We start from the raw sequence: 22,570 nt of genomic DNA, 5'->3' as shown, positions 1-22,570 counted from the left end.
TCCCCCTCTCCAGAACCTGAAGTAGAGACGCGTCGCTTTTTCACCCGGATCTCTACAGCCTCCTGGGAGAGGTGGAGGCAGGCGGAGCGTCCCGTTCGGGGCTGTTCTCGCGAGATCTGGAGCCGCCGCTTCCCGCTCCCTCCGCGCGCCTCCCTCCCTCGCGCACAGCCGGCAGGGTCACGTGGGCGCGGCGTCCCGCCCTATCAGGGCGCCGGAGCGCGAAGGTCGGCCGAACTCCCGCCAAATACGAGCGAGCCGACGGGCGGTTGGGCGCAGGGCGAACCGGACGGGGCCGGCCGCGGCGGGGCTTCGCTGTTCCCGGGGATGTGACGGGGAGCGTCGGCTTCCCGCCGCCCGGCCGCTCTTCTCCTCGGGCAGGTGAGGGGCTAGAGCGAGCCGCGGGGGGGGGGAGCGGTGAGGGAGAGGGAAGGGGAGGGGAGGGGGAGGGGAAGAGGAAGGAACCCTGACGGGAAACTGAGGCAGAGAGGGAAGAAAAAGGAAAGGAGGGGTCTCTAAGCGGGTACTGAGGGGAAACTGAGGCAGGGCGAAGGGTCTCTCTGGGGGAAACTGAGGCAGGGAAGGGAGGGGTCTCTCTGGAGGAAACTGAGGCAGAGAGGGGAGGGGTCTGTAAGGGGAAAAAGGAGGGGTCTCTGAGGGAACTGAGACAGAAGGGAGGGGGGGTCTTTAATGGGTGAGACAGGAGGGGAGGGGGTCTTTCGGGGAAACTGAGGCAGGGAGGGGAGGGGGGGTCTCTAAAGGGAAAGGCAAGAGGGAGGGGTCTCTGGGGGAATCTGAGGCAGGGAGGAAAGGAAAGGAGGGGTCTCTAAGCGGGTACTGAGGGGAAACTGAGGCAGGGAGAAGGGTCTCTCCGGGGGAAACTGAGGCAGGGAGGAGAAAGGTCTCTGGGGGAAACTGAGGCAGGGAGGGGAGGGTCTGTAAGGGGAAACAGGCAGGAGAAAAAGGAGGGGTCTCTGAGGGAACTGAGACAGAAGGGAGAGGGTCTCTAATGGGAAACTGAGGCAGGGAGGGGAGGGGGTCTCTAAAGGGAAAGGCAAGAGGGGGGAGTCTCTGGGGGAAACTGAGGCAGGGAGGGGAGGGGTCTCTAAAGGGAAACAGGCAGGGAGGGGGAGGGGGTCTCCAAAGGGAATCTGAGGCAGGGAGGGGGGCCTCTAAAGGAAACAGGCAGGTCTCTCTGGGGGAAACTGAGGCAGGGAGGGGAGGGCTCTGAGGGGAAACAGGCAGGAGAAAAAGGATGGGTCTCTGAGGGAACTGAGACAGGAGGGAGGGAGGGAGAAGGCAAGGGATCTCTAAAGGGAAACTGAGGCAGGAGGGAGGGGCCTCTGAGGGGGAACTGAAGCAGGAGGGGAGGGGTCTCTTAGGGAACTGAAGTGGTAGGGAGAGGGGAGGGGTCTCTAAAAGGAAATTGAGGCAGGGGTCTCTTAGGGGGAACTGAGGTGGTGGGGAGAGGGGAGGGGTCTCTAAAGGAAACTCAGGGAGGGGAGGAGTCTCTAAGGGGGAACTAAGGCAGGAGGGAGGGGTCTCTAAGGGGGAACTGAGGTGGTAGGGAGAGGGGAGGGGTCTCTAAAGGGAAACTGAGGCAGGAGGGAGGGGTCTGTGAGGGAAAACCCAGGCAGGGAGGGAGGGGTTCTTTCAGGGGAAACGGAGGGAGGGGAGGAGTCTCTGAGGTGGGAGGGAGAGGGGGCTGGTTCTGTAAAGGGAAACTGAGGCAGGGAAGGAAGGACTCGTCAAGCAAAACTGAGGCAAGCAGGAGGGTCTCTGAGGGGCCACTGAGGCAGGAAGGAGGAGTTGCTGAGAGGAAATGGAAGTAGGAGGGGCAGGGACCTCTGAGGGGAAACTGAGGTAGGCAGGGGCCACAAGAGGGCAGAAGAGCCTTGTATCAGAGGCTTCACCAGCTTTGGGGGGCTTCACCTGTAGGTTTGAGACTGGGGTTCGAGGCATTGTGTGAACCCTGAGCAGGGCTTAAATCCTGGGACAGGTTAAAAGTATTGGGGGAAACCTCACTTGCATATCACACTGTTGGGGGAACTGAGCAAAGGAAGCAGCGATAGGCCCAGGGAGGGGAATGGTAGCCAAATCAGATGCTGGTGGGGGGGCTTCACTTATTGAAATGCTGCCACCCGGGGGTTCCTTCAGCGCTTTCAATCGGCTTGCAAATTTCAGTGGCTGGCTTCAACTAAATCCAACCAAGGTACAGTACTTGATATGTTAGGTGAATCAGAAACAGAAACTGTTAATAATGTGTGTGTGTGTGTGGTTTAATGATAAGGGGGATTTGGCATGGGGTGGCTAAAACTGAGTGATCACAAGAAGGATTGGGTGAAGGCCAGTATTAATCTGAGGTGAACAATATTACATTTGTTCTGAATATCTGCAGAAATTTAATGATTATCTGCCTTTGCTAGGCAACTATGGAGTGTCGAAATAAAACTGGAGTTCCAGCCCGGAAGCTAATCCAAGGTACCTTGTTTTCTCTTCAAATATGTAATCTGGTTCTTCAACTTTTTATCTTTTTCTTATTACTTGGATTTGTAATGCTATTTGCATTCAATTCTGTGTTTCGTACCTTTATCCTTTCACGGAGTTGCAGAAACTAGAATGCAAAGAGACCCAGAGGGAATGATGGTTCTTTTTATGCTATTCACTTTGTTGAATGGTGTGGCAAATATTAATTCATCTTGGTTTTGTTGAACTGCAGTCCTGAACAGCGCTGATCTAGTCAGTGACTTGAGAAGAGTCCCCATTAGTGCATCTGCAGTCAGGAGCCTAAGCCTCCTTTAAAACTGCATACAGGTAGTCCTCAACTTACAATCAAAATTGAGCCCAAAATTTCTGTTGCTAAGTGAGATGGTTAAGTGAATTTTGCCCCATTTTGTCATCTTTCTTGCCACAGTTATTGTGAATCTGGCTTCCTCATTGACTTTTCTTGTCAGACGTTTGCCAAAGGAGATCATATAGTCCCGGGACACTGCAACTGCCATAAATACATGCCAGTTTCCCAGTGTATAAATTTTGATCATGTGACCATGGAGATGCTGCAATGGTTGTAACTCTGAAAAATGGTCATAAATTAGTGCCGTTATAACTTTGGACACTAAACAAATGGTTGTAAGTCAAGGACTACCTGTAGTTGCTTGAGCTGTGGGATGGGTGATGATAGCTCACTGTATCTAAGAATCTAAGGACTCCTATTAACAGGTCAAACATTAACATTATATCATAATTTAAGTATGTGGAATAACTAGAGTAAGTTGGGTTCATTCCTGTCACTAAGCAGTATTAAATCATGGTTTCATAATGTCTGTGTCCTAGTTCATAGAACAGTCAAAAAAAAGCAATTACATTGCTTAATGTTATGTCTGAATTCAGCTATATTATTTGCCTCTGGTATGGAGAAATTATTGTGAATACAGAACCACCAAGCTCATGGCTGGTATTGATAGTTTTATGTTTTTGAATTTGTCAAAATTCCCCTTTGGAGCTAAATTAACAGCATTCTCTGTGTCTTATAGTAATAAATTTAATTGTCAATAACGCTTGGATATATTTGCATGGCTATTCATAGATTTCTGGGTGGCTTACAAAGCCAAAAGCCAAAATACAATGTAAACATTCAATAATATTTCCTCCTAACTGAAGACAGAATCAAACAATTATTCCAGAATGAGAAACTACAGTAAATTAGAATCTAGGCTTAGTTAAAATTTAAATTATGTTCTAAAAGGCTCTGGGGATTTGAAAGATACATGTGCTTTCAAAAAGGACGTCCTTTGTCTCCAATTTTCTGTGTTTCAGACCAAAAGCCTTTCTCATCCAGCATCTTCCCGCATTGTTCAGGCAGATGCTGTGGGAAGCCCAGTGTGATACGCACCCACTTGTGTTCCCTAGTTACTCCTACCAAGAAGCTTTAATGATAATATGCATCTGTCATCCTTAACAGCCTTCAACCTCTTCATTTTTCGTGAATTTGTCTCATCCCCCTTCAGAGTTATCCAATTGCCATTTTATAGTTTAAACCAGGGGTAGGCAACCTCGGCTCTTTTATGACTCATGGACTGACTAAGGAATTCTGGGAGTTGAAGTCCATGAGTCATAAAAGAGCCGAGGTTGCCTACCCCTGGTTTAAACCATGATTTAATTATGCCTTTTAAAAAAAAAGTACCTTTTCGGACTCTTCGTTTAATTATTTTGAATGACTCTAGTTTCTAATATTTTAAGAGAAAAAAGGTTGCCCATATTTGAACTGTGCGCCCCCCCCCTTAGCCTTATACTATAAATTTTTGTCAGAGATGTTCCACGTATTCAAATTTAGTTATCTGTAGTCTGTGGTCCATTGATGGGCTGCGAGAATACATTCATAAATATTGGTTGCCAGGCTGACAAAGAATCTGGAGGACTGTAATCTTAACAGCTACTGCAAGCTTCTCTGTTGTTAGTGAAGAAATCTTGATGGATTACAGGTAGAAAGAAGTCAGAAACTTTTGTCAGGTCCCACAAACCAAGAGCAACACCTGGGATAACTTCTGAGTAGTTTTGTTCGCCTACAGACAGAATCTTGTCAGACTAACACAACTATCTGCACAACTATAGATACATCTGTGAACTGTTAGGGAGGGTTCGTCTTTGCCCTCTTCCTAACAGACTTTCCAAGTTTTGCTGCCCTCTGGAAAGCAACCCTTCCCTCTGGGACTCCAGACCACATTTCACTACACACACACAAACACACACACACACACACACACACACACACACACACACACTGCCGTAATACACATGAAACTATATTGTTTTAAAAGGGAGACAGTTCTGTTGCTAGAATTTTTGCAGTCCCGTCTTTACTCCATAGATCTTGATTAATGAGAACCCTGTGAGAATTCTGCTTGGAAAAGAATCAGTTCCCCAAAAGCCTGACAATTTAAGTAGCCCCGAATATAAGTGTCAAGCAACCAAAATATTATTTGTCTAGGCGGGAACACAAAGACCTCTAGGGATTTGGCAACAACCACGTTAATTTACGGTCTTGAAAAATAAAACGTTTAATTTGAAACTTTGCACGAAGTTTGGATGTCAGCTGAAAAGGACGTACGTGTAATATCTGCAGGCTTTCTGTTGCTGATCTTTAGCTTGTGTGATAATCCTCTAAAGCTTTTGATCACATTGGTGATAGTCCAAGGTTGTGAATCTGTCTGGCACCATTTAGTTGCCTTATTTCGATAGTAGTCTTTTTATCAAGCATTTGTACAAGGGTAATAAATGTCGACAGCTTCCATTCAGGATCCCCAGTGTGGCATTTTCCTTTTTAAGAGGAGCTTGTACCATAAATGCCGGCGTACAAGGCGACCCGGCGTATAAGACGACCCCCGTCTTTATAGCCGGGCCGCATTCCTAGAACGTCGTCTTATACGCCGGAAACTACCAGTATTTCCGGCGTGTAAGACGACTCGGCGTATAAGACGACCCCCGTCTTTGGCGCCGATTTCAGCGCTCGCGGAAGTCGCCTTATACGCCGGCATTTACGGTAGCTTTTAGTAAACATTCTTTTTCCACTACAAGATTCCTTTCTTGATCAGATGTCAAGGGACTGTTCTGTGCCAGAAAGATATATATTTCGAAGTAAGAATTATTAACATCGTTACTTTTTTTATTCAGTCTTTTTGTGAAACTCAAGGTGGCAATATATAGCAATAGCACTTGGACTTATATCCGCTTCCCAGTGCTTTACAGAGTCAACATATTGGCCCCAGCAATCTGGGTCCTCATTTTACTGACTTTGGGAGGATGGAAGGCTGAGTCAACCTTCAGCGCGTGAGGATCGAACTCCTGGCAGTGAGCAGAGTTAGCCTGCAATGCTGCATTCTAACCACTGCATCACCACAGCTCATGAACATACTTAATACCTTATTTCCCCGAGAACAACAATCCTTTGAGGTGAGTTGAGCTGAGATAGAGAGAGAGACTGGCTCAAGGTCAGCTTTCATGTCCAAGGAATCAAGTTCTCTAATGTACGCAAAGCACACTAAGCCATATCAGAAATAGTGTGATGCCGGTGGTTTAATTTTCCATTTTTATAAAGGTGATGGACCTGCATGTTAACACACACATAATTTGAGATAGGAAATAGAAATCATTGCAAACCACCCCATGGATTGAGCTGATAAAATGCTGCTGCTGCTGATCGCAATTATTATTATTAATAATAATAAAGTTGGAAGGGATCTTGGAGGTCATCAAGTCCAACCCCTGCTCAGGCAGGTAACCCTATACCATTCCGGACAAATGGCTGTCCAGTCTCTTAAAAACTTCCAATGTTGGAGCATTTACCGCTTTTGGAGGCAGGTTGTTCCACTGGTTAATTGTTCCAACTGTCAGGAAGTTTCTCCTTAGTTCCAGGTTGCTTCTCTCCTTGATTAGTTTCCACCCGTTGCTTCTTGTCCTGCCTTCAGGCGCTTTGGAGAATAGCTTGACTCCCTCTTCTTTGGGGCAGCCCCTGAGATATTGGAACACTGTTATCATGTCCCCCCTCGTCCTTCTCTTCATTAAACTAGACATACCCAATTCCAGCAACCGTTCCTTGTATGTTTTAGCCTCCAGACCTCTAATCATCTTTGTTGCTCTTCTCTGCACTCTTTCCAGAGTCTCAACATCTTATTTACCTCATGATGACCAAAACTGGACGCCGTATTCCAAGTGTGGCCTTACCAAGGCCTTGTAAAGTGGTATTAACACTTCACGTGATCTTATTATTTTAAAATGAGTGTTGATCATTTTATATGTTTGCATATCGGTTTGTTTTATCGGATTGTTGCTTTTTTTTTTTGCGGTGAGCTGCTTAGATTAGAGGGGCAGCCGTACAAATTAAATAACGGTAATATTCATTTTGTTGATCTTGTTATTCCAGCTCGGCTGCCCTTCAAGCGCTTGAACCCCATACCAAAGGAGAAGCACGACACCGACCCCGAAGTCAAGAAAGCCAGGAGCGTGCAGCACCTCCTCAATCAAAACACACCCCACCCCGCCTCACCGCACCCATTATCGGACAATGTGGAAAACAGTTGTGAGGAAGAATCGGAATCCCACGTTCCAAAACTGGTTAACGGCAAGGGCCCTCTGGATAACTTTGTGCAGAAAAGTAAAAAAAAGGAGACGATTCCGTCTCCGTTCTTCATAGACTTGACGGACAACCCTCCTCACAGACCGAATGATAACATGGGTGGCACCAAGCCCAACGTCAAAATAGCATCTTCTGGGGAAACCTCGAAGGAGAAAGGAGGCCAGGCTGATCCCCCAAATTCCTCTTGTGACCCCCAAGGAGATCCCTGTTTAGAAACTGGCTTAGACGTAACAGATAAGGAACTTCCAAATGCGGGGTACGCTGGGATCCAAACCAATACCTCCAAAGAGGATAAACCTCCAAATGTCATATTTGAACGGAAAATGCCGGTCGTGGTTCTGGAGGACATCTTGGCCAGCAGGTCTCCTCCAGCTGCAGCTTTGGAAAGGAGCGTGACATCTGAAAACGAAACCATGGAGTCTTGTCCCGAAGAGGACGACACGCCTTGTACAAATTCCTCCTCCAGTTCTCTCTCTCTCACCAGCTCTCCTGAGTCTCGGGCGACCACGGAGCACGACGTCGCTCCGATAGCTGCTTCAACGCCGATTTGGCAGGTGGGTATCCGCTTCAGGAAAGCCACCTCAGGGTAAATATATCAAGTGGTCCTTTAGTGACCGTTTGAAGTTACAACGGCGCTGAACAAAAGTGACTTGTGACGGTTTTTCACACGAGCATTGCGGCACCAGTCACGTGATCAAAATTTAGACCAGTGGGGGCGAACCTGTGGCACGGGTGCCAGAGGCGGCACTCAGAGCCCTCTCGGTGGGCACGCGTGCTGTCGCCCCGGTCCTAGGCCTTCAGCTGGGTTTTATAAAACCTTTTCGCTTTAGGCCTCCGCCGCCATGAACAAAAAAAAAAAAGGTTCAATCAATCAGTCAGTTTCAACTTCTCGCGGGGAAAAAAAAGATCTCGCAAAGTTGGAATTGATTGATTGAACTTTTTAGTCCCATCCAGTCTACCGTTACTACCACAGCAGTGCCCACCCAATGGGCCACGCCCACCCAATGGGCCGCACCCACCCAGCACCCAACAATGCATAAGTGGGTTTTGGGTTGCAGTTTGGGCACTCGGTCTCTAAAAGGTTCGCCATCACTGATTTAGACGCTTGGCAACAGGCTCATATTTGTGATGGTTGCAGCGTCCTGGGGACACGTGATCCCCTTTTGCGACTTTTTAAAAAAAATATATTTTATTGATTTTTTTTTTTACAATAACAATCTTTAGTGCTTAGTAAACAGCGTGTTGTCTGGGTTCATATATTTAAAAAACAATCAATTAATTTCTTGTTAGTGGCGAAGTCGTGTCCGACCCCTTGCGACCCCATGGACAATGTTCCTCCAGGCCTTCCTGTCTTCTACCATCTTCTGGAGTCAATTTAAGCTCACGCCTACTGCTTCAGTGACTCCATCCAGCCACCTCCTTCTCTGTCGTCCCCTTCTTCTCTTGCCCTCAATCTTTCCCAGCATCAGGCTCTTCTCCAGTGAGTCCTTCCTTCTCATTAGGTGGCCAGAGTACTTGAGTTTCAACTTCAGGATCTGGCCTTCTAGAGAGCAGTCGGGGTTGATCTCCTCTAGGACTGACCAATTGGATCTTCTTCAGCACCATAGTTCAAAGGCCTCAATTCTTTGGCATTCAGCCTTTCTTATGGTCCAGCTTTCAAAGCCATGCATTGCAACTGGGAAAACCACAGCCTTGACTATACCTACTTTTGTTGGCAGGGTGATGTCTCTGCTTTTTAGTATGCTGTCTAATTAATTTCTATAATTCCATAATCAATGTATTAATGATATATTTCCTTGATCTTCTTCCAGTAGTATTCTCCTTTTGTCAACATTAAATAATAGTTCTTAATACTTTCAGTACATACAAGGTTAGATATAAACATTTTTCTTGTGTTTGTACAAATAATAGTAGCATCAGCATATATCTTTTCTGATTGGCTTATGTTTCAATTGTATTTGAAAAAGTCACCATTAAGTCACTATCCTGTTTTCAAGATTCTTATTTAAGTTTATTTTCCCTTCTGATTATTCTTATCAGTCATAATTTTTTCACAATTTAAATATCCAAACTTTTCATTCATTTCTACCATCCCAATATTTTTACATTTCATATAATAATAATTAATAATAATAAAGTTGGAAGGGACCTTGGAGGTCATCTGGTCCAACCCCCTGCTCAGGCAGGAAACCCTATACCATTTCAGACAAATGGCCGTCCAGTCTCTTCTTAAAAATTTCTAGTGTTGGAGCATTGAGAGCTTCTGGAGGCAGGTTGTTCCACAGGTTAAAAAATACTGTACTACTTGTATATCTTATCCCTCTTATTGTAGGGCTCCTTTATATCCATAATTTATCTATTCTTTTAACCATATTCAAAAAGTGCTTAATCATATAGTACTCGATCTGGTAAGTCGCATTAAATCTCTTGAATGTAACTCTAGCCTTCTTCTTTTGCCAAGTAGCTTTCCAAGTCAGTGTGTTCAGCTTGCCAGGGGATTTTTCCTGTATTTTTATAAATGTTGCTGGGAATTGGAAAGACAAATTAAGTAGGATGTGCGTTTTTTTGTCTCCCAAACTCTAATGATTCTCCTGGCTGCTCTATAATCCATTTTGTTAGATCTTCTTTCTTATCTTCAAGTTTGTTTTGAAGCCCTGCAAAATAAAATATCTTTTCCATTTCCATTGTTGTAGCAAAATCTTGTAAGTTTTCTTTCTCTTCTTAAAAAACCTGTTGCATAAAGTTCAGAAGCCTGCTAAGATACTATGAGATACGATGATGCTTTTTTTTTTTAAACTTGGAAATTGGTTTTGGTTTCTTGCTAAGTGTAATAAGGTGCTGACAGATCTTTTATGAAAGGGTTGCACTATTCTACACTTTTAAAAATTGAAAACATTTTGTGGATATTTCTGTGGGGGAAAAAGAACACGGAATGGAAATGTTTTCACAGGAACACATAGGATTAGAAAACCATCAAATCCGAGTGCCCCTTTGTAGAATAATAATTTATTAAATTTATACGCTGCCTGACTCCCAGCACCTAAAACGGCTCAAGAGTTTCTGAGCTGGCCTCAACCTGTCCCAATGATTGGATTTGATCTGGAGAATGAGAATGGAGTTTATGGCGCAAGAAGGAATACGGTTTGAGTGACATCTTGAAAATCTGCAGCGGAGGAGGTGTGCTGTGTTAACAAAGTGTTTGCGTGGGGACTCGCCTTCCAGTCAGTGTTGACTCTGCTTGGATAAGTCTCTGCCCTTTTTTTTTTTTTTTGCAAAATTTCAGAAGTGCCTCCTTACTAGGGCTGAGAGTGACTGGTCCAAGATCACCCACCTGGCTTTTTGTCCAGGTCAGGACTAGAACTTATGATCTTCTAATTTCCAGCCTGTTGTTTTAACTACTAAACTAAATTGACTGTCGATATAGCAGAGTGGTGGTGAACCTATGGCACGAGTGCCAGAGGCGGCACTCTGTGGGCACACATGCCGTCACCCCAGCCCCGCCTCCCCCCCGCAGCTCCCTCCTCATCAGCAGCCCCTCCCCGGAGGAGAGTCACCCCCAGGTGTGGCCCGGGCAGAGCAGCACAGCCAAATACATGGCAGCTGGGCAGCAGATGGAGGGCGTGACCCTCCTAACAATTACCAGAGCACTCCGAATTTCTTGGCGATGTCCATTTTGCTCTATGGGTTTATGGTGACCTAACCCTAACCCTTAATGGAATTTTCCTCCAATGGGATTTTCCCATGTATTTTGCCAGGAAACACGGAAAAGGCAGCCTAGAAAAGTCAGTACCCTCCTAACCATTCCCAAGCACTCAGAGTTTGTTGGCGATGTCCATTTTGATCTATGAGTTCATCATAACCTAACCCTAACCCTAAGTGGAATTTTCCTCCAATGGGATTTTCCCATGTCTTTTACTGGGAAACATAGGGCAGCCTAGAAAAGACAGTATCCTCCTAACCATAACCAAGCACTTTGAGTTTGTTGGCGATGTCCATTTTGATCTATGAGTTCATCGTAACCTAACCCTAACTGGAATTTTCCTCCAATGGGATTTTCCCATGTCTTTTACCAGGAAACATGGAAAAGGCAGCCTAGGAAAGTCAGTACCCTCCTAACCATTCCCAAACACTCAGAGTTTGTTGGCAATGTCCATTTTGATCTATGAGTTCATCGCAACCTAACCCTAAGTGGAATTTGCTCCAATGGGATTTTCCCAAGTCTTTTACCAGGAAACATGGAAAGGTCAGCCTGGAAATGTCAGTGCCCTCCTAACCATACCCAAGCACTCCGCGTTTGTTGGCGATGTCCATTTTGCTCTATGGGTTCATGGTGACCTAACCCTAACCCTAAGTGGAATTTTCCTCCAATGGGATTTTCCCATGTATTTTACCAGGAAACATAGATAGGGCAGCCTATAAAACACAGTCCCCTCCTAACCATAACTAAGCACTCTGAGTTTGTTGGCGGTGTCCATTTTGCTCTATGAGTTCATCGTAACCTAACCCTAACCCTAAGTGGAATTTTCCTCCAATGGGATTTTCCCATGTATTTTACCGGGAAACATAGATAAGGCAGCCTAGAAAAGACAGTATGCTCCTAACCATAACCAAGCACTTTGAGTTTGTTGGCGATGTCCATTTTGCTCTATGGGTTCATGGTGCCACCATGGCGCTGCGGGGCCACCTGGGCGATCTGCAGCGGGCCGCGGATGGCCCTGAGAGCAGGCAGGGTGAGGATGGAGCAGGGCGGGTGAAGCGGGGGCAGCCTGGGGGCGGGGGGGTTTTGGGCACTTGGTCTCTAAAAGGTTCGCCATTACTGATATAGCATTAATGTGTTCATAAAAGAAAAACTAACACAGCCAGTGTGCCCTGTTGAGAACAAAGCCTCAAAATCTTCCGTTTCCCTGGAGCAAAACCCCAGGGAGGTTTCCATAGAACTAGCTGTTCCACAAGAACAGATACCACGTCGGCGGGACAGGGAAGGAAACAGCCCCAAAGTGAGCAGGTGGTGGTGTGGAATTTCTCTTTTCAATCCCAAAGATTATGGCCATTAAATGCTATCTATAGATAACTTTCTAGTGGAATAATGTGACTCAGTGTTTTTTAAACACTGGGGGAAACAATTCGGACATTCTTTTGTAGGAATGTCTGAGCTACCAGCCAAAAATAATTTACTAGGTGAAGAGTAAGAAGATGGTATGCTACAAGCCAACTTGATAGTTTTGGGTTTTTAGGGCTTGTTTTCTTTAGAAAGGTCTATAGGGAACGTAGTTCTAAATCAACAGACGTACCCTCTATAACAGGGCTTTTCAACCAGTGGTATGGGTACCCCCTGTGGTACATTGGCACCTGGCAGGTGGTATGCGACCATCCTAGAAAAGTGGTAGCGGGGGAGGGGAATGTGCTGAACCGGTGGCAGCACCGCAGAAGCCTGAGCGAGAGACGGCTGAAGCTGCAGGGCGGTCAGGGCTCAGCGGAAGCGCCAGGATCAGCGCCAGGCTCCAGCTGGAGCTCGGCGCTGATCCTGGTGCTTCTGCTGAGCCCTGAAGAATAACCAATCAGCTGGAAAGCAGCACTGATCCTGACGCTTCTGCTGAGCCCCGAAGAAGCGCCGATCAGCTGGAACATTGCAGCATCTCCAGGGTCTTATGATTTACATTCAGATGCTTGGCAACTGATTCATATTTATGATGGTCCCAGTGTCCTAGGGTCATGTGAAGTGACCAAAACCTGCTGCAACCACCCAGCATACAGGGGGGAATAAAAACCAAACACCCCCCGCACCCCCCCCACTGCCAATCCTCAACAGAAATGCTCACAATAATGAAAACCTCGAACAGGAGGAAGAGTGCCGCCGGGCGGGCAGGCAGGTGTCTTGCTCGGCTCTGGCTTGGGGGGCACTTTTTTCAGTGCCGTTGTAACTTCGAACAGTCACTAAGCGAACTGTTGTAAGTCGAGGACTACCTGTACTTTATCAAGTTTTTGACCCCTTGCTAGGCGACTGGTGGTACTCGGATGTTGCCATATCCTAAAAGTGGTACAATGGATGAAAAGGTTAAAAAGCCCTACTCTATAAGATAAAGATAAGATAAGATAACCTTTATTGTCATTTTTATATTTATTTATTTATTTATTTATTTATTTTTATTTATTATTTTTACTATACAAGTAGTCCTTGGTTTTGTTGAAGGAGAAGTCTTCATCAGGGTTCAGTCCAAGCTGGGAATAAATAACATGGCGGCTGCTTTGGAAAGAAGGTGGCAGTTTATTGAAGAGGAGAGCCAGACAGAAAGATGGCTCTGGAAGAAAAGAGAGAGAGCACATGTAGGGAGTGGGTTTTTATACCCTCTGGAGCAGCAGTTCTCAACCTATGGGTCGCGACCCCATTTGGGGTCGATCGACCATTTCTCGGGGGTCGCCAAACAAGGCGATCCGCCATTTTTCCCCCTCGGGGAGGTGGCGCCGTGCATGGGGGTGCCGCCGCGCATGCGCACCGTGCATGGGGGGCGCCGCGCATGCGTGGCACGTTTGTGTGACGGGGGTCGCCGTCACACAAACGTTGAGAAGCACTGCTCTGGAGCCTTTTGTTTGGAATTGTTCCTGTGGCATGAACTTTGACCTGAGTCTGAGTTTGCCCTTTGGCGTCTGTGGGTTAATCTTATTACGTCCTGTCTTAAGAGTTTGGGTGGGGCGTGTAGATTGTAGGCGTCTTCATCTTCCTAAGCTTCTAGCTGGAGGGCTCTAACCTTCCTGAATGGATTATTACATCGGCATTTCTACACAGCTGGTTTCTGCTTGGGAGAGAGAGACTTGGGGGCGGGGTTGGTTTCTGCCTTTAAATCCTTTAGGGAAATATATTCTGTCTCTTATATTTCCAAAAATATTTATTTCTCGGGGGGGGGGGTTGACTTCCCACAGTTTACAACCACAATTCAGCCCAAAATTCCTGCCCAAAATTCAGCAAGGCAGTTCTTTAGCGAGATGTGCCTCATTTTACAACCTTTTTTTTTTGCAACAGTTAAGTGAATCACTGCAGTTGTTAATTGAATCGTGTGCTCATTAAGCAAGCCTGGTTTCCCCCCCCCCATTGCTGGTCGGAAGCCGGCTGGGAAGGTTACAAATGGTGATCACATGACCCCGAACAGTGCAGCGGTCACAAATGCAGGCCAGCTGCCAATCACCCGAAGTCTAATCGGATGACCACGGAGACGCTACAACGGGTGGTAAATGGGAAAAACGGTCCTGTCACTTTTTTCACTGCTGTTATGATTTGAACGGTCACTAAACGAACGGTGGCAAGTCAAGGGCTATGGTAGTGATGGCGAACCTTTTAGAGACCGAATGCCCCAAAACTGTCCCTGCCCCCGCTCTGCCCCCCATCCCCTGTCCCACCTGCCCACAGGACCACTCACCGCCTCCAGGGCCCGCCCCAGATCGCCCAGGCAGCCCAGCAGTGCCATGGCGGCCACATCCTCTGCCCACGCCCTGCAACATCAACTGTGCACAATGGGGTGTGAGGGCAGAGTCTTGTCTACGCTGCCTGGCTGCCATATCCTTGGCTGTGCTGCTCCGCATGGGCCACGCTCGGGGGCGACTCTCCTTCAGGGGGGCTGCTGGAGAGGAGGGGGTCATGAGGGGAGGCGAGGCTGGGGCAACGGCACGTGTGCCCACAGAGAGGGCTCCGAGTGCCGCCTCTGGCACCCGTGCCATAGGTTCGCCACCACTGGGCTATGGGCATCAAGAAAAGCACACACTCCATTTGCTAAATGTCTCCCTGTAAAATGTGAAATGAAATTTACAGAGAAGGCATCCACTGCTACTTAGTAAACACCTATGGCTCTGTTCTGCTACACTAAAAACCATACTTTTTGCTCCTTAAAACCTTCCCCTTTATAGCAGAAACACTCAAAGGCTTGAAAATTACATCCCTAACCTAACCCCACATAAGCAGACAGGCAGCTGCATCCACTGAATATGAGTCAAGGTTCACACACACTGCTGACTTACTGTATTGCATAAATTGGTATGTTGCACGTCAACTTCTCCAAGGGGGTTCTGTATTGCAGTGTGTGTGTGTGTCTGTTTTAAAAAGCTGCTCTGTTTTGTTATTGTGTCTCTGAATTGCCTGTGCAATGTGGCATCTTGCCCATTGTGTACGTGCGTGGGTTTTGTTCAAAGATACCTATTATATTATGAAGCTCTCCAGCTAATACTTAAAAGTGTCCCGTATTGTTTCTGGGAAATAGTTTATTCACCAGCCTTTGGGATTCGTTTGTTGCCGTTCCTTAGTGTGAAACAAAGAGCTGAATTGTTCTGTTGGCCAAAACGTAGTTAACTGGCAACTCTTGTTTTCTTGATTTCAAATAAGAATGGGGAAGTCTTGGAGGCGCCAGTACGATTTGCACTTGTGGCAATCCTAAGTTGGTTTACTGCCTTTTTGTTGTTGTTCTTCAACAACTCCTGGGTCCAGGGCTGGAATTAACCATGGAAAGAACTGGAGAAGATTCTTGCCTGAGTATAAATTCAGATCAAGTTGTGTTGGGTTAGTTCTTTGCTGCAATCCGAAATATACCTCTTTTACTGGCCCCGTTTAAAAGTTTAAAGTTAAACGGTTTAATGTTAAAGGTATGTTTTCTCGTTCCAACCAGCTACAATTGGGAGACGGGATTATTTTTTCATTTGAAAGATAGCCAGAAGAGCAACTCTCAAACATTACAGACTATAATCTCTATTCATCTCCCTCCAAAACGTTCAATTTTAAACCCAGTTCAAATAAGTATGTTTAGTTTGCCTATTTGCCATGATGATAAAATGGAACTTGTATCTATTTATATAGATGTTTGCGTTCACTTTACAGCATGGTGACTCAGCTGATGGTTGTTGCAAAAATGGTTGTAAGTATGAGTCCAATCACTTGGTGCCTCGACTTATGACCCCAATGACTTGCAACCAAAATTCCAGGCTCCGTTGTGGTCATAAGTAGCTGCTAAATAAGAATTTCTGAGCCAGCCATGCTGAGGGGAAAGGGAGAAGTTTCCAAGTCATATAAGAGTCAAGGTTGCTTTCCCCTGATCTAGGGGGATCCACTGGCCATATAAGAAGGCCTGATCCCTTGATCTAGGGCAGGGGTCTTCAAACTTGTTATGACTCATGGACTTCAACTCCCAGAATTCCTGAGCCAGCCTGGCTCAGCTTGGAAACCTCTCCCTTTCCCCTCAGCATGGCTGGCTCAGGAATTCTGGGAGTTGAAGTCCACGAGTCATAAAAGGGCCAGGTTTGAAGACCCCTGCTGTTAATCTTCGTCCTAGGATAGGGGAAGGCAACCTTGGCTCTTTTATGACTGGTGGATTCAACTCCCAGAATTCCTGAGCCAGCCATGCTGAGGGGAAAGGGAGAGGTTTCCAAGCTGAGCCATGCTGGCTCAGGAATTCTGGGAGTTGAACTCCATGAGTCATAAAAGGGCCAGGTTTGAAGACCCCTGCTCTTAATCTTCATCCTAGGATAGGGGTAGCCATCCTCGGCTCTTTTATGACTCGTGGACTTCGACTCCCAGAATTCCTGAATCAGCATACCCCTGTCCTAGCCCATCTCTGATCGCTTTTAGATTTTCTTATCCATGTCGTAGGGCTGGAATTCATTGCAGACTTCATGTGTCAAAGTTGCTTTTCTAATCATCTTACCTAAAATCCAGCTTTTTGTATTATGATTTCTGAAGGTAGGTAGAAAATAATGACTCTAACCTCACCTGACTCGGGGCTTCCCCTGTTTCCTTAAAGAACAGATGAGGAAATCAGGTCACTGCATTACGCCGTAATATATCTGTCCGTCTTTGAACATGCCCAAAGTGACTCTTTGGTCTGACTCGTACTAAACCAGAATTCCCTTAACTGTGGTTTGTTGAATGATGCTATAACAGTGGTGGCGAACCTATGGCATGCTTGCCAGAGGCGGCACTCAGAGCCCTCTCTGGGGGCATGCACGCCATCGCCCCAGCCCCATCTACCCCCGCGGCCCACTCCTCACCAGCAGCACCCCCAGAGGAGAGTTGTCCCCAGCGCGGCCCATGTGGAGCAGCGCAGCCAAGGACATAGATTCCGCCCTCGTGCTCTGTCGCGCACAGTTGATGCTGCAGGGCGCGGGTGGAGGGCTGGCTGCCATGGCACTGCTGGGCCGCCTGGGCGATCTGCAGTGGGCCGTGGAGGTGGTGGGCGGCCGTGGGCGCAGAGCGGGGGCGGTTTTTGGACACTCAGTCTCTAAAACAGGGCTTTTCAACCAGTGGTACATTGGCCCCTGGCAGGTGGTACGCGGCCATCCTAGCAAAGGGGTAGCGGGGAAGGGAATGAGCTAAACCGGTGGCAGCACCGCACAAGCCTGAGCAAGAGACGGCTGGAGCTGCAGGGCTGTCAGGGCTCAGTGGAAGCGCCAGGATCAGCGCCAGGATCAGCACCAGGATCCAGCTGGAGCACAGCATTGATCCTGGCGCTTCCGCTGAGCCCAGAAGAAGCGCCGATCAGCTGGAATGTTGCAGCATCTCCAGGGTCTTGTGATTTACATTCGGATGCTTGGCAACTGATTCATATTTATGACGGTCACAGTGTCCCAGGGTCATGTGAAATGACCAAAACCTGCTGCAACCACCCAGCAGATGGGGGGGAATAAAAACCAAACACCCCCTCACCCCACCCTCGCTGCCAATCCTCAACAGAAATTCTCACAACAGTGAAAACCTCGGACAGGAGGAAGAGCGCCGCTGGGCGGACAGGCAGGTGTCTTGCTCGGCTGTGGCTTGGGGGGCACTTTTTTCAGTGCCGTTATAACTTCGAACAGTCACTAAGCAAACTGTTGTAAGTCGAGGACTACCTGTACTTTATCACTTTTCATTTTTAGGGGGGAGGGGGTCATCAGGTTTTTGACCCCTTGCTAGGTGACTGGTGGTACTCGGATGTTGCCCTATCCTCAAAGTGGTACAAGGGGTGAAAAGGTTGAAAAGCCCTGCTCTAAAAGGATCGCCATCGCTGCGCTATAAGTTGCAGCTTGCAGAAGGGCAGGACTTTCCACAACCCCAGACATCCCATGATGATTTGTGCTCTGTATAAATCCTAATCTCAGTTTGGATTGCTTAAAAAGAAATGCTGATGGCCTAACTTGCTCCATCCTTGCTATTTCAGGCTTCTCCAAAAGTCCATCGAAGTTCAGAGGAGAAGGAGAAACTCAGGCTACAGAGGGTGAGATGATTCCACTGACTAGCTGGATTCCCTTGCTGACAAGTGAAAGTGTTCAGGCCTTAAGAAGCTATGTGGAAGGCAGCCTTTTTTTCTCTCTCTCTCTCTTTTTATTTTATTTTATTTTTAACCAACAAAACAAAGCAAAACATAACACACATACACACACAGTATATACTCCTCCCCCCCCTTTTTTAACAGCGATTACGTAACGGTAATCTTCTATTATTTACATTTCCCCCCCTTATTCTTCTTTAGAATATTTGTCCTTATTGCCCCGTTGTTTCTTATTTACATTTTTCTTCCTTCCTATTCTACTTCTTACTAAGAATAATTCATATTATTATTATTATACATTATTATACACATATTTTTTGACCTTTTCATATTTATTCTCTATTATTTCTAGTCTCCAACCAGTCATACCACTTGTTCCATGTTATATAGTACTCTGTGTCTTCCTTTTCTTTTATCTCTTTTGTTAATTTGTCCCTCTCAGCACAGTCCAGGATTTTTCTTATCACTTCTTCCTCTGATGGTATATTCTCATTTTTCCAGCACTGTGCATATTCTATTCTTGCTGCCGTTATTATATGTAAAATTAAGTACCATATTTCTTTACTATATTTTCTGTTTAAAATACCCAGCAAAAAGATCTCTGGTTTCCAGTCTACGGGTTGGTCTATTATTTCTTCGATCCATCTTCTTATCTTGGTCCAGTATTTTTTCGCAGCTGTGCATGTCCCCCATAAATGATAATATGCTCCATGTACTTTTTTACATTTCCAGCATGTTGGCGAATTGTTCTGGAACAGTGGTTCTCAACCTTTTTAATGCCGTGACCCCCCAACCGGTCGTAAGTCGAGGACTACTCAACTGGTGCAGCACCGTTTGCAGAATGGGACTTTTTGCGGGCTCAGCAGGGCAGAGACAGCCTGGACAATTCCTATTGGCTTTTGAAAGCCAATAGAATTAGACTCTATTCAAGAGAGTCTATTCTATTGGCTTTCAAAAGCCAATAGAATAAAAGGGAGTTGCACAGCTAAGGAAAAGGGGGGAAAAATGGCGGACTGCGTTGTTTGGCGACCCCTGTGAAATGGTCGTTCGACCCCAAATGGGGTCCCGACTGACAGGTTGAGAACCACTGTTCTGGAACATCTTGGCAAGCTTTGCTGGTGGAAGATGGGAAGGCAGCCTTAAGTGGTTTTAATGACGCTACCTCTTTGGTCATCACCAATGCAGCCTCAGGGGGTGTTTGGGTTTTTTTTTTTTTTTGTAAAGCTTTCATGAAAGCCCATTAAAATTTGAGCTCCTTTAATTACAAGTTATCATCCTGCAGAAGAATTATCTCCGGTTGCTAAGAGATGATGACACATTGCCAGTTACTTTAGCACTCTGGCTGCTGAAGCCCAGAAGCCTGAGGAAGATCTGTTTTTATCAGCAACAGATATTTTCTGTTTATTTGAAGGGCTTGTTCCATAGCATTTTTCAGGCATGCGCATCCCTAATAAATTGCAAATTTTGTCTACCGGAACAGCTCAGCAGACCTACCCACAGGCAGAAAAAGCCCTAGTTTCTATGCCAGCCTCTCCAGCTAGGCCAGAAAAGATCTAAATTCCAAGGAAGACGATATTAAATCAGGTGGAATGTGGCCGGACTTAAAAGGCCTTTTCCATCATCCCATATCTTCCAGGGATTCATGGCTAACATACTACCTTGAAAGATGTTGTTGTTATAACAGCTATTTCTGAACTTGGCAGTATCCAGGGATATTGGGACATCACCTGTTTTAGTCTGTTTGGGGGTTGGCTGTTGTCGTGTTTGGATGATGTGATTGCCAATCAAAGCAAGACACCTGCTAAACCAGGGGTCTTCAAACTTGGCTCTTTTATGACTCGTGGACTTCAACTCCCAGAATTCCTGAGCCAGCCATGCTGAGGGGAAAGGGAGAGGTTTCCAAGCTGAGCCATGCTGGCTCAGGAATTCTGGGAGTTGAAGTCCACGAGTCATGAAGGGACCATAGTTCCTCCATGCTGGCTCAGGAATTCTGGGAGTTGAAGTCCATGCCTCATAAAAGAGCCGAGGTTGCCTACCCCTGGCCTAGATGATAGATAGATAGAGAGAGAGACAGACAGACAGACGGATGATAGATACACCTAGATCAGGGGTCTTCAAACTTGGCTCTTTTATGACTGGTGGACTTCAACTCCCAGAATTCCTGAGCCAGCCTGGCTCAGCTTGGAAACCTCTCCCTTTCCCCTCAACATGGCTGGCTCAGGAATTCTGGGAGTTGAAGTCCACGAGTCATAAAAGAGCCAAGGTTGCCTATCCCTGTCCTAAACTGATTGTGTAAAGAAAAGATCTATGTTTCTATTTGAACATTGCTTCTATTTGAAGCCATCGTTGGGCCTCTTGCTAGAAATGGAAAGAAATGAAGATTTAATTTTGGGATTTGATGACCCGCACTGTTTATGTTTATAGAAACAACTGTGTATTGTTAGTTTTAGAGTAAGAGGTCAATGTATTTTACATCTGTACTGAAGAAAGTTGGGGTTTTTTTTTAAATTTCTTTTCCTCCTTTTTTTTTTTCTTCTTTTGCCCTCCTGGTTTTGCTTGCTTTTTAACCTCTGTTTTGCTTTTTTTGTATTTTATCTTCTGCTGAATACATTTTTTTAAAGCAAGATGCCTCCTTGAGGTTGCTACAGAAACAATGATTTGGGAAGTGAGGGTGGGGTTAGAAGGAGAGGTTGGAATGGGCTTCAGAGTGAAAACTTCCTCCTATGAAAGTGACAGAGTGAAGAATATCTTTAGTGCCAAGGAAGGCAAGGATTGGCTGAACGTTACGCCATGAAACAAAATTTGTAACCCCTTTTAAGTCACTTAATTATTTCTTTGTTTCAATGTTAACAAAGTGACAGTGTTCTTTTGAGTCTTCCAGCTACAATAGCCACGTTACTTCCCACAGCTATAAAAACAGAGAATTTTTTTTAAAAAAATAGCAAACAGGACAGGATTTGAGGGTGGCAACTATGCCTGTGCTTCTTTCAAGATCTCCCGACGTTAATAGAATGTCATTTTAATTTTGAAGGACAGATACTTTAAAAAAGAGGACCGAAGGAATAGGTGAAGCAGAAAGCTGTGTGAGTTTAAACCTTTCCATTGGGTTATGATATAGGGCAGGGGTAGGCAACCTTAGCTCTTTTATGACTCGTGGACTTCAACTCCCAGAATTCCTGAGCTGGCCATGCTGAGGGGAAAGGGAGAGGTTTCCAAGCTGAGCCAGGCTGGCTCAGGAATTCTGGGAGTTGAAGTCCACCAGTCATAAAAGAGCCAAGGTTGCCTATCCCTGGCCTAGATGATAGATAGACAGATAGATGATAGATACACCTAGATCAGGGGTAGGCAACCTTGGCTCTTTTATGACTTGTGGACTTCAACTCCCAGAATTCCTGAGCTGGCCATGCTGAGGGGAAAGGGAGAGGTTTCCAAGCTGAGCCATGCTGGCTCAGGAATTCTGGGAGTTGAAGTCCGCGAGTCATAAAAGAGCCAAGGTTGCCTACCCCTGGTATAGGGTTTCCTGCCTGAGCAGGGGGTTGGACTAGACGACCTCCAAGGCCCCTTCCAACTCTGTTATTCTGTTACCTATCATGTGGAAAGTTTCATTCATTCAATCTATGAATATGCAGGTAATCCCCAACTAATAACCTTTTGTTCAGTGGCCAGAGTTAAAACAGCACTGAATGAAGAGAATTACGTCCGTTCCTCCAAGTTCCCGTCGTTGCACCACCCACACAGTTATGCAAACAAAATTTGGGCCTGGCTGCATTTACGACCCGCCTGCCCCGTCTCCCCCAGCTGACTTGCCTCCTTCATCTGATTTCCCTCCGTTGGGCTCACCATCCTGGTCACGCAGAGGGGAGGAGCTTGGGAAACATATACAGTTAGTTCTCGACTTAACGACCACAACATCAGTTAAGTGAATCACACATTTCTTAAGTCAATCCAGCTTCCTCCACTGACTTGGAAGGCAGCTGGGAAGGTCGCAAATGGTGATCACGTGACCCCAGGATCTTGCAACTGTTATAAACGGATCCCGGTTGCCAAGTACCCAGGTTTTGATGAAGTAACCATGGTTGTAAGTCCGAGGACTGGTGATAAGTCACATTTTTCAGTGCAGTTGTAATACTGAATGGTTGCTAAACAAATAGTTGTAAATGGA

General features: G+C 46.2%; 1 protein-coding gene across 2 annotated transcripts in view; it reads left to right on the top strand.

The window, feature by feature from the left end:
• The first annotated feature begins 239 nt into the window (after positions 1 to 239).
• Positions 240 to 22,570, top strand: part of CHAF1A (chromatin assembly factor 1 subunit A) — a 40,816-nt gene continuing 18,485 nt past the window's right edge. For both annotated transcript variants that reach the window (XM_039332861.1, XM_039332859.1), the window contains exons 1-4: positions 240 to 378; positions 2,424 to 2,478; positions 6,917 to 7,683; positions 18,298 to 18,354. In XM_039332861.1, coding sequence (XP_039188795.1) covers positions 2,430 to 2,478; positions 6,917 to 7,683; positions 18,298 to 18,354 — 873 coding nt within the window. In that variant the 5' untranslated portion in view covers positions 240 to 378; positions 2,424 to 2,429. The remainder of the gene's footprint in view (positions 379 to 2,423; positions 2,479 to 6,916; positions 7,684 to 18,297; positions 18,355 to 22,570) is intronic.

Source organism: Crotalus tigris, unplaced genomic scaffold, assembly GCF_016545835.1.
Source record: "Crotalus tigris isolate CLP2741 ecotype Arizona unplaced genomic scaffold, ASM1654583v1 scf7180000024465.619267, whole genome shotgun sequence".
NCBI lineage: Eukaryota > Metazoa > Chordata > Lepidosauria > Squamata > Viperidae > Crotalus > Crotalus tigris.
This window is presented reverse-complemented; position numbering and strand designations above follow the sequence as displayed.